General features: G+C 48.8%; 1 protein-coding gene across 1 annotated transcript in view; it reads right to left on the bottom strand.

Annotated features, from left to right (window-relative positions):
• Positions 1-15,223, bottom strand: part of IRS1 (insulin receptor substrate 1) — a 48,117-nt gene extending 32,894 nt beyond the window's left edge. The window contains exon 1 of the mRNA XM_085069615.1: positions 10,594-15,223. Within this exon, the coding sequence (XP_084925741.1) occupies positions 10,617-14,153 (3,537 nt within the window). The 5' untranslated portion in view covers positions 14,154-15,223 and the 3' untranslated portion in view covers positions 10,594-10,616. The remainder of the gene's footprint in view (positions 1-10,593) is intronic.
• Between the last annotated feature and the right edge of the window lie 377 nt (positions 15,224-15,600).

The raw sequence follows: 15,600 nt of genomic DNA, 5'->3' as shown, positions 1-15,600 counted from the left end.
GATGATAAAGTCAACAAAATACAAGATTATTTCCAAAATACTGACACTAGAACAAATATTAACTTTCAACAAGGAAAAATATTTACAGTTTTCAACATACAGCTTCCTAAACAAACTAAATTCCTCTTTATGCATTTTATTTTGCTGTTTCTCAGAAATCTGAATGCCATTAGTGTAAAATGAGGAAATATAAACAGTTACTAAATAATAGGCCAGCCTAACTATAGTTAGCATTTACTGGTATGGAACCAGCACACAGAAACAGTGGAGCAGGCAGATGGGGCTGAAGGCAGCCAAGGTGAAACCCCCCTTTGCAGTAAGGCAAGCTGGTTACATCTGCCCAAAGCTCCTGCAGGATCCCGAGATGTGCCAGCCAGCCTGCTTTTTAGGATTCCTGAACAGCACACAGAAGGTAAAAAGTTTCCTTTGTTTGCTATAGTTTTCAGTACACCTAAGCTAAGATGTCCTTACCTGTATTTTGTTTTATGGATGCAAGCAAGCAATTAACTACTTAGTACTCCTGCATTTCCCTTTTTTCAAAAAAGATAAACTTTTTTTTATTATTATTTTGTAGTTTAGTTGATACAAAGTGGACCAAATGCTAAAAATACTGTAACATAGCAAAGCATGAGGGATGGTACAGTGTGTCCATGCTTTGCAAGAAGTCAAAAAGAGAAACAGGGTAACTGTAGCAGGTTAAAGAGAGGCAATTTTCTCAATTTTAACAAAGCAGTTTACATCCGATTAAAATATATTTTTGTCCTACTCAAGATTTCAATTAGTTGCTTTCACTTTCCCCAAATGAGAATGGCTCAGTTTGAATTTACCACCACTGCAAAAAGCTGAGTATTGCTCATTTTTCCCTTCATGCAGTCATGATTCAGATCTTCATTCCCATCAAAACAAGGAATGCATTACCTTACTGACATCTAAGAGTAATTTTGAAACCTGTGGCAAGCTGAGCCATCCTACCTCTTTCAAGGACTATGCAGCTGAGCTACCTGCTGTTGGGCCTTTCAAGGAAATACACCTGTACTGTAAAAGGAAAATTTTTGTGGATAAATCCCAAAGTAGAAAAAGAATTAAGATGATATTGTCTTAGCCTCAACTGAGTTAACAACATGTTAGTTTATGGCCTTATTATTATATAACATTCTGCTCCATAAATACCACATTTGCTATTTTGAAGTAACAAGTAATTCAGAAATTGTGATCAGGAATTGCAGGAGAGGAATCCATAATTACAACAGCACAAACTTTTCTAAGGAAATGAAAATTAATCCCATTTTTCAGAGACCACTCAACCAACGCCACCATCACTTACCTATGGCACCTGCATGAGTTAGAAGTGGAACAGCCACCATTGTTACAGCGAAGTACCCAATCTCTATTTCTCTGGGTATCAACACAGAGAACAAGTACCACAAAAAAGCACATTGTACCATGCAGGGAAGGCTGCAGATTTTACCAGCCCTATGACATTGCAGGCACAGCAAAGGACATTCTGTTGCACCTGTACCTTCTCCAGGAAAGAGAAGAGCTTCTGTATTTCTCCTATTTTAATACCTATGTGAAGGCTCTAGCATCACAGCTGACAGTGACTCCCAAACACCTTGTCAATCACTTGCACAGGAACCACCAAACCAGGCTGGGAATTACTGGAAGACCATTGCTCTAGCAATTTTCAAGGTACTTTAGCCAAGCGCCTAAGTGTCACTCACACAGACACCAGCACTCCCCTGCAGCACACACAGAAGGCTTCCCAGCCCCGAGTTTGTCTCTCAAGCCAAAACATCTCCTCTTGCCACATGTTTTCTGCTCTCAAGGGGTTAAAATTCTCTTTTCTAACACGGCAATCTTCTCTTCAAAATGAAGGCCAGCTTGCTGAAGATTAATTACCATCCAGTGTTTTAATCTAAAAGATTCCCTCACTGACACACATCAGCTGTCACTTGAGGTGTCTTTGTATCTCTCACACAGGGCAAGGGAAGCTCAGGTCAGACCTGAAACAACTCACAGCTTCAGCCACAGTGTTTCAAGCTTTCCACCTCCCTTCCACTCCTTTCCAGTCACTTACAAACTGATAAACAGAAGACACCAGCTGGGATGTGCTGCAAGAGGAGAAACAAAGCCTTCTACCTCCTATGTACACTTCCTGAGGTTCTTTTACTCTCTCAGTCAAGATGCACAACTCTGGGCAGAGCATTTACATGATTACTGGTGATGTACAGACATGCAGTATCTTGTGAGGAGGATGATGGGAGGGTTTGTTTTGGTTTGGTTTTAATTCTACAGTTGAGTGAAGCAAGGGCAGAAGGAACCCATACAATCAGACTGGCTTGGTCTCCTCCACTCCAGCTTCAAGCTTTTTATTCCTTCAGGGAACTGTGCCACTGAAGGAAAGCTCCTGTGCACAGACTAGTTAAGTATTTTACTGACTGGCAAATCCAGCTTATGGAGTTCTTACCCCATAGTTATGTCTTAACGAATATTTGTGCACCACACTGAAAGCCAGACTGCTGAAAGTACACAGGAACCGAGGGTGCTAGGTAATTCCCTTTTTTCTATTCACACAGATTCTGTATTTCAAAGAAACCATGTGCAATCCTTAGGTGCCTTAGTGGGTTAAAAATGTCCAACCTACACAGACTGGAGGGGGTGGGCTGAGGCAGAAGAAGACACACAGGCAATTAAAGCAGTAGATGTTGCCAAACTCTACCTTCCTCCATTGTATAACACATACCATCAGAGAGTTCAAATGTGCAAGTACACTTCAACAGCTCCACTAGCTGTAAAGTGCCCAACGTCCTCCTGAAGTGTATCTTATTTGAAATTTTAACAGGTCATTTCTTCCACATTCCCAGCTTCCAAAAAAATTAGAATTTTACAACAGTTGACAAAATGTACACAGGTAAATATTCTGTGATACACCATGGAACAGTACATTTCACCTTCCAGCTCAGGTGGCTGACACCAGATCTTCTAACTAGACTCCCAAATTATTACAAGCACTTGAACACACACAAACTTTCACTGTCTCATCTACGTGATCAAAAATTACTCTCAAGAAAATACACTTTGCAATTACCCAAGGTTAAATCTCTAATAATAGTCTTCAGAGAACATGACCTAGATATGTCAAACATGATCAGAGAGACATATATCAAGACATCTTTTAGTTAGTTAAGAGTGCCAGGCTTATTTAAATCTCTTTTATCTGTTCAAACCTTGGATTTTGTTAAATTTCCCATCATTTCTGTAAGTGGAGAGTAAAGCTGTTAAACTTGTGAATCTTTTTTTTTTTTTTAAGTTACCAACATCTCTCCTTTACTATCTCTATTTCATGTAGTCAAAATAATAATCACCACAATCACCATTTATCAAAGACCCTGAATTACATAAAAATAGAATAATGCTGTTCACTTTTATGAGTAGGTACTCTAATACATCACAGCATGTACAGAAGACCTAAAGCCAGCTTTTAGCATTCTGACAAGTTGGGAATTCAGATATATTTATTAGCATTAATGTATTTTTTGTTTTGCAGCTCTTACCACAAAATAAAAATCACAAGATCTGCTGTAACAAGCCACAATAGCTTTGTCATTTTAAAAAAAAAGAGAATCTATACTAACTAATCCATAAGATAAATTATTAAACTAATGAACCCCATTTTTAATCAAATTTATAACTGTACAAGTAGTAGAGTGTAAAGAAGAAAATGCTGCTGTCAAAAAATCTTGTGTGAATATAGTGCTCCTTTTATTGTACACATTTTATAAAATCAAAGGGTTTCAATGTTAAAATTCACTCATTCTTATTTATCTTGTACTTAATTCAGATTTCTACCTGTGGTTTACTGCTGTGGTTGTGACAGGGATACTACAAGACAAAGAATTCAGGAAAGAAGAGTTGGAGGTAAATTCTGTTTGCCTTACTAAGCAAATCATCCTGTTAAGGTCAGCAGAATATCCAAATACTACAAAAAAAAAAAAAATCCAATGACCAGTAAGGAACATATGTGCTTCCTAAGCAGACTGTCCATCCCCATAATAAAGATAAAAAGAAAAATACAGAAGTGAAAACACCTTCAGAAAACTGCAGTACCATGCAAAATGAGCACCTCTAGAACAAACTCTCTGTGTATATATAGAGAAGGCTCTTCACCTTCTCTATACTCATCCTCAAACTTTCAAACATCACCATCCCAGTTCCCTTCAGATCACAAACTCCTTGCAGTTCTCTCTGTCTACATCCTCATGCCATAGTTTCTGCATCCCCAAGTAATTTCTGTCTCCTTTCCATCTCTTTCCCATACCAGTTTCTGCAAGTGCTCCCCAGCTGTACCTCAAGTTCCCTATTTTCTTGTGTCAGCAACCCCCAGATTCTCTTCTAGTCACAGCACAGGTCCCATGAACAGCTCTCCCCTCCTTTTTCCTCTCATCACTTAAGAATACTGTATTTCATAACTGTCTATCAAACACAATAATTAGTTTTCATTGAAACTTGGCACAGAGGTTAAACCTAAAATCAAATTAATTTTGGAAAATAATATATATTTCTCTTCCATATCACTGGACACCAAAGTTATTTTTAAAAGCTTATGTGACTTTATTCACACAATAATCAGTACTGAACAGATCCACTTTCAGAGCTTCAATAAACTGGAAAAAACACCCCACTTTCTTCACAAACAAGCTATTATACAGTTACTTGTTCAAAAGAATACTCAAGTACCTTTATTTCTAGTATTTACACTCATGTAATTATAAAGTCATGAAAATTTTATAGTCCTAATGAATATAAAAATTTTAGCTGCTATGAAGTATTCCTGAAACAATTCAACATACTGAAGATATTGGTCAACTAACATTCCCACTCCACAGCTGCTTGCTGCATTTTATTTAAGAGCTGTAATTCTCTATTTACAAGTGTTATCTAAGGAAATTTACAATCTCCCTACAGTTGCTATTAAAAATCAGCATCACCCTCACCCTGCAATGTCCTGTTTCATTTTCAAATTTAAACCACATTCCAAACCCAGTTTAAACATTAGCTAAATGTGAAAACCATGTGCTAAAGAAGTCCAAGTAGTACCTCATAATTATATGAATTTGTTTATAAATCATTCCTTTTCAATTTTTAAGCTAAGAAAACAAAAGAGAAGCACCTAAACCTATTCATTATAAGCTTGTGGTCTTGTTAAACAGAAGAACTGCAAATATGCAAGTATGTGGAGACACAGGGTGAATTTTGGCAAATAATTAGGTATGGCGAAAAACTGGTGTGTGCATACAGTAAGAAATGCACTGTTTTGTCTACAGTAATACCCACAAAGCATGGAAAGCTTTCATAACATGCTGGTGTTTACCTTGGTGCTGACCCAAAACTACAGAAACTTCTGTTCTTCAGTTCTGGAAACAACCTGCCCCTAGAAAACTAATTTAACTTGTTTTGGTGCCCTTGTGGGTCCTTTCCAACTCAGGATATCCTATGATTTTATGATTTGCTGTGTTTCTGTTGTTCCACCTTAAGTTTCTAACTTGAGAAAAGTAACACAGCTATTGAAAACTATTAAAGAATTCAATTAAAAAATTAATCAATGCCCCAACAAAACCAAAATCCAGGTATATAGTACAAGAACAACACCAGTAATTTTCTGTTTGCCATCATGTGTATATTCATGAGAACCACACAAAAGTTTAGTTCTACCGTTAGAAAAGTTTTTCTTTAACTGGAAACAGGCAAAAGGTCTAACAACCCTATAGATCCCCTTGTGCTGCATTCCCATTGTACTGTTTTCCATTTTCTTACATCATCAAAAAACCCCAAACCACCCATGCAGTGGGTAAAACAGTCACCATCAAAGCTCGAGTAAGCCAAGTTACCACTTGCTCACACTACACACATTCCATTTGGTGTTATTAGCACTTACATTCAAGAGTTCTCAGAGTCATCAACAAAATGGAAATGAAGCTTTGAAGTTTTGGAGATCAAAGCAAGATACCTGGATTCATTCTGCTATCCTACTACAGCATTTCCTGTTTCTCCAGAGCCAACTTTTAATGGTTTCCTTTTTGGAATATTTTTTGACTATATACTCAGAACACAAGCTATCAGCAGTTCACCTTCAAAACCCCTGCTCATCTGAGAAGCATTCTCACAGCAAGCCCAAAAGCAGGATCCACAGCATACCCACAGCATCTGCTCACCTGTTGTCTTGGGTTTGTGTGCAGGGTTTTGGTTAGTGTGGGGCTACAGGGCTGGTTCCCCTGAGAAGCTGCTAAAAGCTTTGCCCATGTGTGACAGAGTCAGTGCCAGCCAGCTCCAAGATGGACCTGCTGCTGGCCAAGGCCAAGCCCATCACTGACAGCAGCAGCAGCTCTGGGATGATGTATTTAGGAACAGGAAAAAAATCCTGCACAACGGCAGCCAAAGAGAGGAGTGAGGACATCTGAGACCATCGTGGATATAGGAAACCACTCTGCAGAGGAAGGAGCAGCAGAGACAACATGCAATGAACTGGCCAAACCCCCTTTCTCATACCCCTGTGTTGCTGTGGGGAGGAGGTGGAGAAATGGGGAGTAAAGCTAAGCCTAGGAAGAAGGGAGGGGTGGAGGAAAAGCGTTTTAAGATTTTGGTTTTATTTCTTATTATCGTGCTCTGATTTGATTGGTAATAAATGAAACTAATTTGCCCAACTTGAGTTTGTTTTGCCCATGATAGTTACTGATGACTGATCTCTCCCTACCCTTATATCAACTTATGAGCATTTTGTTTTATTTTTTTTCTCCCCTATCCAGCTGAGGAGGAGAGTGATAGAGTGGCTCTGGTGGGCACCTGGTGTCTAGCCAGGGCCAGCCCACCACATCTGTGCATGCAAACCTCTAAGCAGAAGGAAAATGCCTCAGGGCTACACTGCTCTCTCCCCTCAATTTTTCCACGTCACGGGCTGGTGTTTCCCAGCACAACTTGGCAACTGCAGCAACGTGGCCTTCCAGCTACAGCATAAAAGTCCACTCATCAGAGCATCCAAGCACCAAAGAGTCACCAGCTAGGCTAGACACACACAACAGTACCCAGTTCTCTAAAGCAGAAGTAAGAGTTTGGGCAGGAGAGCATACTGAACTGCACTGAACTACTGCACTTCTAACAGCAAAAAAAGAAGAGAGCTAGCGCAGAGCCAGCTGTTTGGAAACAGCCAAGAATATATGACAGGAAAGGCAATGGGATTAGAGAGTGCAGAGGAATGCTGTGGGTGAGAGAGAAATGTTTTTCAATTAAATTTGGGAAACAACATGATTATTTCAGCCAGTATCCTTAATGTTAGAAGAAATAATTACAGTTCAAAGAGATTAAAAATACTTCAGAATCTAACACCTGAACAACTTGGAGGCAGCTGGCAGGGAAGGACAGGGGAGCAGGGAAAAGGACAAGGCGTTAGCTAGCTAGCAGCAACAATCATTTTACCCATTTGGAGTCATTGTCTTGTGGACTGCAACAACACAAAATTCCAGAATGGATAAAACAAGCATTATCCAGATAGCTTTGGCCTTTGGGATGGGGTAGAAAACTAAAAAAAAAAAAAAAAAAAAAAAAAAAAAAAAAAAAGCATGTGCAGTCCCTTTGTAATTTCTGAGATCAGAGGTGTAAATAATAACCCATGAAAGAGATGGAGAGTAAAGAAAGAGTACTCAGTGCAGCCTTCCCCAGCCCTTGCTCTGATACCTGCAGCTTCACCTTTCGCTTCTTCCCAGCTCCAGATGTTTTCTCCTCTCCACTGTACCTGCAAACTCACCAAGTAGCTTTTCCTTCACCTTTCACTTGCTCAGACACCAACAGGAGAAACCACAACTGCAACCTTCCCACTCTCAGCTGCAGCCTGAGCAGCCTCAGCTGTCAGCAGGAGCACAGGGGAAGCCAGCCAAGGAGGCACAGCCCGCTCTGCTGCTCGCTGGGAAAGGCAGACAAAGCTCTGGGGATCTGGAGCACCCTTACTGCATGTGGAGTTTTCAGGTGAACCGTTTGGCTGAAGGTGCTCAACAACCTTTTCAGGCATGTGCAAGCAGTCCTGTAAATCACTCAGCTCCAGGCAGTTTTTCTTAGGAATGGCACAAGGTACAAACTCCATGGGCCAATTCTCCTGCCAAATCTAAGTTTTACCTCCAAAGCAAAAAAAGTACAAGCATGTGTCAACAAATAGCTGTAAAAATGGTTTAGTAGGAACGAAATATTGTTGGGTTTCTTTCCTTAGCCCACTCAAGAGATGAGCTAGTTGGGCTGAATTTTGCAAGGAAAGTTTCAGCTGATGGCAAGAAATCTAGCCTGGGAAATAAGAGTGCCAAGGGTTGAGAAAGCTACAAGCAACCAAAAAAGCTTTATAGCGGGAAGGGAGAGGGAACAGCCATGGCTCAAACTCCCCATATAATTACAACCTGATTCTTCCCTTGCCTCCCAGAAGAAGCTGTGCTTCCTCAATCCAATCCTAATTTTGGGAAATAAGAACCAACTTCAAACAGCAAGTACTCTATTACACACTACTTTTCACAATGCTGCCCTTAAAAACATCTGCATTGTGTTTTTCAGCCAGTTCTTATATCGGGTCTTCCGCATCCTAATTTTTCACTGAATGGAACAATCACACCATCATAGAGAGCATTGCTACAGCTTTTACGTTAAAGATGACACACAGTTCAATTAAACAAGTTGTCCAGAGCAAAAGGAAAGCAGTGCATTTGGAAAAAACCTGTGTAAGCAAACAGTTATGACACTACTCCCCACCAGACCTGCCTTCTCATACCCTTCCTACATTCATATTTACCCACACACTGACCAAGGATCTTCTCTCACACTTACTCCCCAATCTGAGTACCACACAGGTGGGAGGGAACAGTGATGCTCCCAGCAAAGTGACTTAACTGCACAATATGTTGCATCCTCTGACAAAAATCCCTTCCTGAAGAATTCACAACACCAATGCTGTCCTAAGCAGATATGGATTCCCAAGGTAACAAGAGCCATCTGCAAAAATGGGGCCCTTGCAAGCACATGCCAGAACTGAGAAAAGGTGTGGCTGTGTAAATTTGTGTACGTTTGGTCACAAATAATGTATGGGTGACAGGACAGTCCTGTCAGATAGCCACAAAAATTACCATTTCCTGCCAGTTACCACTTGAACCAGACCAGCAATATTTGCACTGATCTTAAGTCTTACCTCGAACATTCAAATTAACCTGGTATTTATATATCACATAAGACTAACACTTAACATTGCTTTGCTCTAATGGACAACAGCGGCAAGTGCCAAGTAGCAAATGTGAAAAGACTGTTTTGATTTTGTTCGGGTTATAAGGATGCAAAACGTTTAAAAACATATGATCCCAGGCATCACACAACATCAGTCCTCCGTGTTCTCTTGAGTGTGGCAAACAGGCAACACAAATACTAAGGTTATTAGACTTATGATGTGAACAGTATGAGATTCACCCCTAATGTCATTGCATATATTCACAGTAACTGCTTAAACTACTATGATTGCTACTGCACAGGTATGTAGGAAACTGCTAAAGTCGAGTGACAAAATTTACTCGATAACTATCTGCCAGTACTTGTCTGCATCAAAACCAAACACTCTTCACCTTTCATAAAAGGACTTACACAGGTGCACTGTACTTTGTGAGCTCTAAACAAGACACCTTGTTATGTACTACTATGAAGTTCCCACTCAACAGAAACATCACACTGCTTCCAACAAGGCTCCTACTCATCTTACATGTTCTGTAGCCAACGTGCAACAGCCTGGCAGAAATTCTTCCCGAATTAAAAATTAAAAGCTTCAAGAAAGAAACAGAGCACATCAGTCAATGCTAAACCCACAGTTCATAAGCCTCCTTTCCTGTGCTTTTTGTATCACTATGGTCAATGTGGGACAGTATGGATACACAGTATCCATTGAAACACAAGTGATACACACACTGCTCTAAAGGCTTTGAAGCCCGTTTTCAAACTCAAAGCACCTTTCAACAAAACTGAACTAACCCTGGTCACAGCCCGATGAGGTAGATGCCGTTAGCCGCGCACGTGTTGGCACGGTTCACTGCTCTACCCTTGGCCACAAACATGATGATTACTGACCAAACCTGGATTACACTGGGAGTTTCCTGTTTCCAGCCCAATACTAGAGGTAACTCGCTTTCACACTCCTCTCCCACACACTTCTGAAGCACTTCTAATTCTGTAAAGTAAAAAAGCGTGGCAAGACGGTAAGCACAGTATCGTATCCCCTGCTGCACGGGAGCGTCCAACCCTGTTTTGGAAGCACTCCCCAGCTCCTGCAGGTGCGGGCCAGCGGCTGGACACCCTTCGGGATGCTGAGATCCCGGACGCTTCTGCCACTAAAACATGCTGCAGTGAGGCCAAAAAGCTCAATGAAACCAACCCCACCAGTGGCTGCCCGGGGAGACGATGCCGCCCGCCCCCAGCCTGCGGGAAGGCACGGCCACGAGCAGCTTCGATCCCCGCTCCAGCCCCCTCCCCGTGGCCGCTCCACTCCCCGAGGGGAGCCGCGCCCCGTCCCGCCCCGTCCCGGCTCACCTTCCCCGGCGGGCGCCCGGCTCCTACATCTCCTCCCGCTTCTGGAAGCTAATGCTGGCGTACGCGCTCAGGTCCTCGCCGCAGTGGCCGCTCCCGCGCTGCTGGCCCAGGGGCTTCGGCGGCAGCGGCTGCTTCGCCTCGGCGGGGGCGTGTGGGTGGTGGTGGCGGCGGTGGCCGCAGTCCCTCACCAAGTCCAGGTCGATGTAGTTGAGCCCGTTCTCCAGGGCGGGGGCGGCCCCCGGCTCCCTGCGGGCAGCCGCCTCCCCCGCGCCGGGCCGCAGCCACACGTTCTCGAAGGAGGCCGAGCTGTGCCTCTTCACCTCCTCGGCGCCCCCCGCGCCGCCGCACGGGAAGGGCGCCCCGAGCCCGCTCGCCGCTCCGCGGGCCGCGCTCGGCGTGGAGGAGAAGGTCTCGGAGCTGTGCCGCCGCCGGCCGCCCTGCGGGTCGGCGCGGATCACCTTGGCACTCTGGTTGCGGCCGGGGCTGAGGCTGACGCGGGTGAAGGCGCTGCCCGCGCCCAGGCCGCCTAACAGGGAGGAGGAGCGCGGCGGCGCCGCCGACAGCTCGGCCGGCGGCCGCGGCAGCTCCGGGGACGCCGCGGTGGCGGCCACCGGCGGGGGCTTTTCGGGGCCGGCGCGGCCCCCCCGCACCTCGGCGTAGCTAAGCAGGCGGGCGGGCGAGCCGGGGGACGGGCTGTCTACGCAGTCCGAGCAGGAGCCCCCGCCGGCCGCGGCGCCCCCCCGCTGCATCGCCACGTAGTCCCGGCCGGGCCGGGCCGCCCGCGCGGTGGCGAAACCGGGAGGGCAGGGGGCCCGCGGCGGGCCCGGCTCCATGTTCATGTACTCCTCGGCGGCCTCGCTGCCCGGCGGCGGCAGCGCCATGCTCAGGGCAGCCGAGGGGAAAGGCGGCTTGTCGCCGGCGATGAACTCGATGTTCACGTACTCGCCGGGGCTCTTGGGCTCCGGAGGCAGCAGCACCGGGGGCTGCTCCCGGGCCCGCGGCAGGGTGCTGGCCTTGGGGCCCCCCAGCGACAGCCGCGTGGGGCGTGCCAGGCGGCCCTTGGTCTGCACGGCCGTGTCCACCTTGCGCGGGGGCTGCGCTTGAGGCGGGGGGCCACCCTCGGGACCACCGCCGCCACCCAGGCTGTCGCTGCTGGTGGAGGACGACGAGTCCTCGGCCGCGTAAAGGAGGCGGCTGGAGCCGAGCGCGATGCGGGGCTGAGGGCTGCCCTCCTCGGCTGCCCCCGCCGGCCTGCCGCCACCCCGCCGGTGCACGTGCTTGAAGGAGCGTGGCAACGAGAAGTAGGAGTAGATGGGTTTGTGGTGCGCTGCGGTGGCCGCCTCCTCGACCCCCGGCTGCCCCGCAGCCCCAAAGTAGCAGTCGGGCGGGGTGCTGGTGGTGGAGCCGCTGGCTGGGGACATGTTGATATAGTCGCTGCCGCCGCAAGGGAGCTTCCCTTCGTTGCTCTCCACTGAGAGTTTTGGGTGGTGGCCGGCACCATTTGTCCAGATCTTGCCATAGCCCGCTGAGCTGCTGTCGGGGGAGTAGCTGCCACTGGGGGACATCATCATGTAGCCGTTGGAGTCCACTGTGGCTGGAGGGTGGCGGCCACCCCTGCCAGGGTTGATGATCTGCTGTGGGGCTGACACACTCTTAGGACTCATGGGCATATAGTCACCACCCTTGGGGGGCCCCCCACCACTGGGCACAGGGGCTACACCAGGTGACATGGGCATGTAGCCATCATCCGTGTGCGGGGCGGAGTTGGTCCGATGATGGCCGCTGTCCATGTGGTGCATCTCCAAGCACTCCTCTGGGTAGGAGTGAGTGGGCACAAAGGCTGAGTGGCGGTAGGAGGGCAGCCTGGTGCTGCCACAGGGGTAAGAAGGCAACATCTCTGTGTACTCCTCAATGGAGGCCACCGAAGACTGTGAGGGTGTCTTCTGGTGGGAGATGGTGGGCGAAGTGCCTGCAGAGTGTGTCCGCTTCCTGAATGCCTTCTCCAAGTCGGCAATCTCCTCACTACCACCTCGAGGACAGCAGGGTGTACTAGGATAGCGGGACTGCTGCTGAGGGTGGCAGGTGCGTGGGATGAAGTGGCCATTGGGTGCTGCCAGGCTGCAGCAAGAGGAGGTGGCCTTCCCCCCCATGCAGATGTAGTTGAGGTCTTCATCACCCCGGGCAGGCGGGGTGTGTCCCAATGAATCAGGGGTTACACTGCGAAAAGAGCTGCGAAAGTCACACGGGCTAGAACCATACTCATCAGAAGAAATAAATCCACCATCACTAGGGGAGCCAGAAACTGAAGCACTAGACCTTCGTGGAAACAGGCAGTCTGAGGTGGAGCCATGGCCACTCGTGCTGCTGGATGACAGGCTGACTGGACTGGTGGCTGAAGGAGAGCAGCGTGAGGAAGGCATTGGGATGGACCGGCTGTGGTTGAGTGGAGGATGGAGCCTGGAGTTGCCACGGTGTCTATGCGAGTGAGTCCGGTTAGCACTGGGACTAACTGGGCTACCATCCACAGAGGCGGGTCTTGACATTGTGCCTTCCCCATCACTCGATGCTCGAACCCGGAAAGAGCTGGGTTTGCCACCTGTACCTCCACCACCAGCAGGAGAAGTGGCTGTGACACTCTCAGTCCTGGACCGCCGACTGAGTCCCACTTGGCTCGGTGGAGGGTTGCTGACGTGATGCCTGCTGCGAAGGGGCACAGAGATGGGGTTGGAACAGTTTGAGGAGGACTGGCTCTTGCTGCGGGGCCGGAATTCCTCACTCATGGCTCGCATGGCCTCCAGGATAGTTTCATGCATGTTCTGCGCCACCACTGAGTCATCCACTTGCATCCAGAACTCACCAGGTCCAGTGACAGCTGAGCGTCCCACCTCAATGAAGAAGAAGTTCTCAGAGTGACCACAGCGGCGGATATTGAGCAGCTGCAGCACCACAGCAGCCGCATCTGAATTCAGTTTTACAAAGCTGATGGTCTTGTTAGTCAGGCACAGGCGGTAGATGCCAATCAGGTTCTTTGTCTGGCCTAGGCCCTTAGGCTTCAGAATTACTTGCCAAACTTCCTTAAAAGCTGGACCAGGAGCTACCTCACCATAGCTGTCCTCACCTGCTTCCCCCAGTCCTGTACTGCTACCTCCAAAGGTCACATCGCTGTGATGGTGGTGGTGATGGTGATGGAGGTGGTGGTGGCCCTTGGCCCTGTTGTGCAACTGCAGCAGCGCTTGGTACCAGCTCTCCTGTTCAGGCTCGCTGTCAGCTGCAATGGCAAAGTGCTCGTCCTTGGTGTAGAGGGCCACCAGGTGCTTGTTCTTGGAGTCAGCCCGTTTGTTGATGTTGAAGCAGCTTTCTAGGGGGATGGAGCGCTTGGGGGCCCCTGACTTGTGTCTCCATTTCTTCTCATTCTCATAATACTCCAGCCGGGCGGGTCCAGACTCACTGGCTGCCCTCAGCACGAAAAATCGTTTATGCATGCTCTTGGGTTTGCGCAAGTAACCCACCTTTCTGACATCTGAGAAGAAGCCCTCGTTATTATCCGTAGGGCTGGCCATGACGAGAGGTGGTGGAGCTGTTACTGCAGCTCGCAGTCTGCAAGACCCCAAAACAGCCAAGCCAGCCGGGAAAGGCAACCACCTAAAATAAAATTCATGCAACAATTAAAAAGAAAAAAAAAAAAAAGCAAAATAGCTCAGGATCCTCTTTTGAGAACGGGACGGGGGAGGAGGGACAGAAGCAGGGTGAGAGCAGCTGTTCAGTGGCAGAGGCAGCTTCCAGCACCAAATCAGAGTTTGTGTTGCTGTTTATGCCCAAATCGCGCTTAGATAGGTAAGCTCGTCCTTAAAAAGTCAAGTCCCGATCAGTCCAGACGAAAGTCTCGTCCCAAAAGCAGCCGCCGGGAATAAGAAACGCATCTTCCCTTGCAGGGGTCGGGCTCCGGCGGGGCCGGGAGCGGGGCGGGGGTCCTTTTCCTCCGTTCCCAGCTCCTCTTCCCTGGCTCAAGTTTGCCTCCGCAAACAGCGATCTCTGTTGCAGATTGAATATCCTCTCGGGGGCGGAGATTGTTTTGCAAAGTCCGGGGTTTGCACCCAAAAATACACGCTGCTTTACCCTCTCTCGCCCCCCCCAACAAAAAAAAAAGGAGAAAACAAATTAAAAAAGAAATGCCGCTCACAACACAACCCCCCTTCCCCAAATATCAGCGCCAAGGCTGCTGCTCCCGCTCGTGCGTGCGGAGGAGGCTGGCGACCCCATTCAGTCCCATCTCGTTAGGCAGAGAAAGTGCCATTTCCACACGCGGCGCAGCCCGGCAGCGGCGGGAGGGGAGGCAAGCCCGAGTGCCGAAGGAACATCCTCTCTTCCTCCTCCTCTTCATTCCAGGCGGCAGCGCCTCAGCGGCCGGCGGCGCGGCCCCCTCCCGTGCCCCAGCCCGCCGGGGGAGCGGGCACCGCCGCGGCGGCTCCTTCTCCGCCGGCTTCTCCTCGGAGTTTCCCGGCGCCCCGCACCAAAACAGGCGGTGGGGGCCGCGCTCGCCAGTCCAGCCCCCTCCGCCCGCCGCCGCGGCTCAGGCTCACTCCAAGGAGAACAACACGTGACGGCGCCAGTGCGTGGACCATCCCCGGAGCCGCCGCCGGGCTCCCGGCCAGCGCCGCCGCTCCGCCCTCCGCCCTGCCCTCATTCAGCGCGGCCGCGGGGCCGCCGCCGCCGCGCCCCCATTGGTGCCGCCGCCCGTCCGTCACGGCGGCGGCGGCGCCCGGCCGGGCTGGGGCGCGGCGCGTAGTAAAGAGGCGTAGACGCCATTCAGCGCCGTGTTATTTATACCCGCCGCCGGCGGCCTCTGCAGTGTGGCGGCTCCCGGGCCCGGCCGGGCGGGGAGCTGCTCCTGCCTACCCGCAGCCCTGGCCGCCGGCCTCGCTGCGAGGGGTGCGGAGCGGGGGCCGCTGCGGCTGCGGGGCCGCGCCCGCCCCGCCCGGGGCTCGTTCCGTTCCTCGGGCTCACACG

Source organism: Lichenostomus cassidix, chromosome 9 (genome assembly GCF_008360975.1).
Source record: "Lichenostomus cassidix isolate B80296 chromosome 9, HeHo_3.0, whole genome shotgun sequence".
NCBI lineage: Eukaryota > Metazoa > Chordata > Aves > Passeriformes > Meliphagidae > Lichenostomus > Lichenostomus cassidix.
The sequence above is the reverse complement of the archived record's forward strand: the minus strand, read 5'-3'. Positions and strand labels throughout refer to the sequence as shown.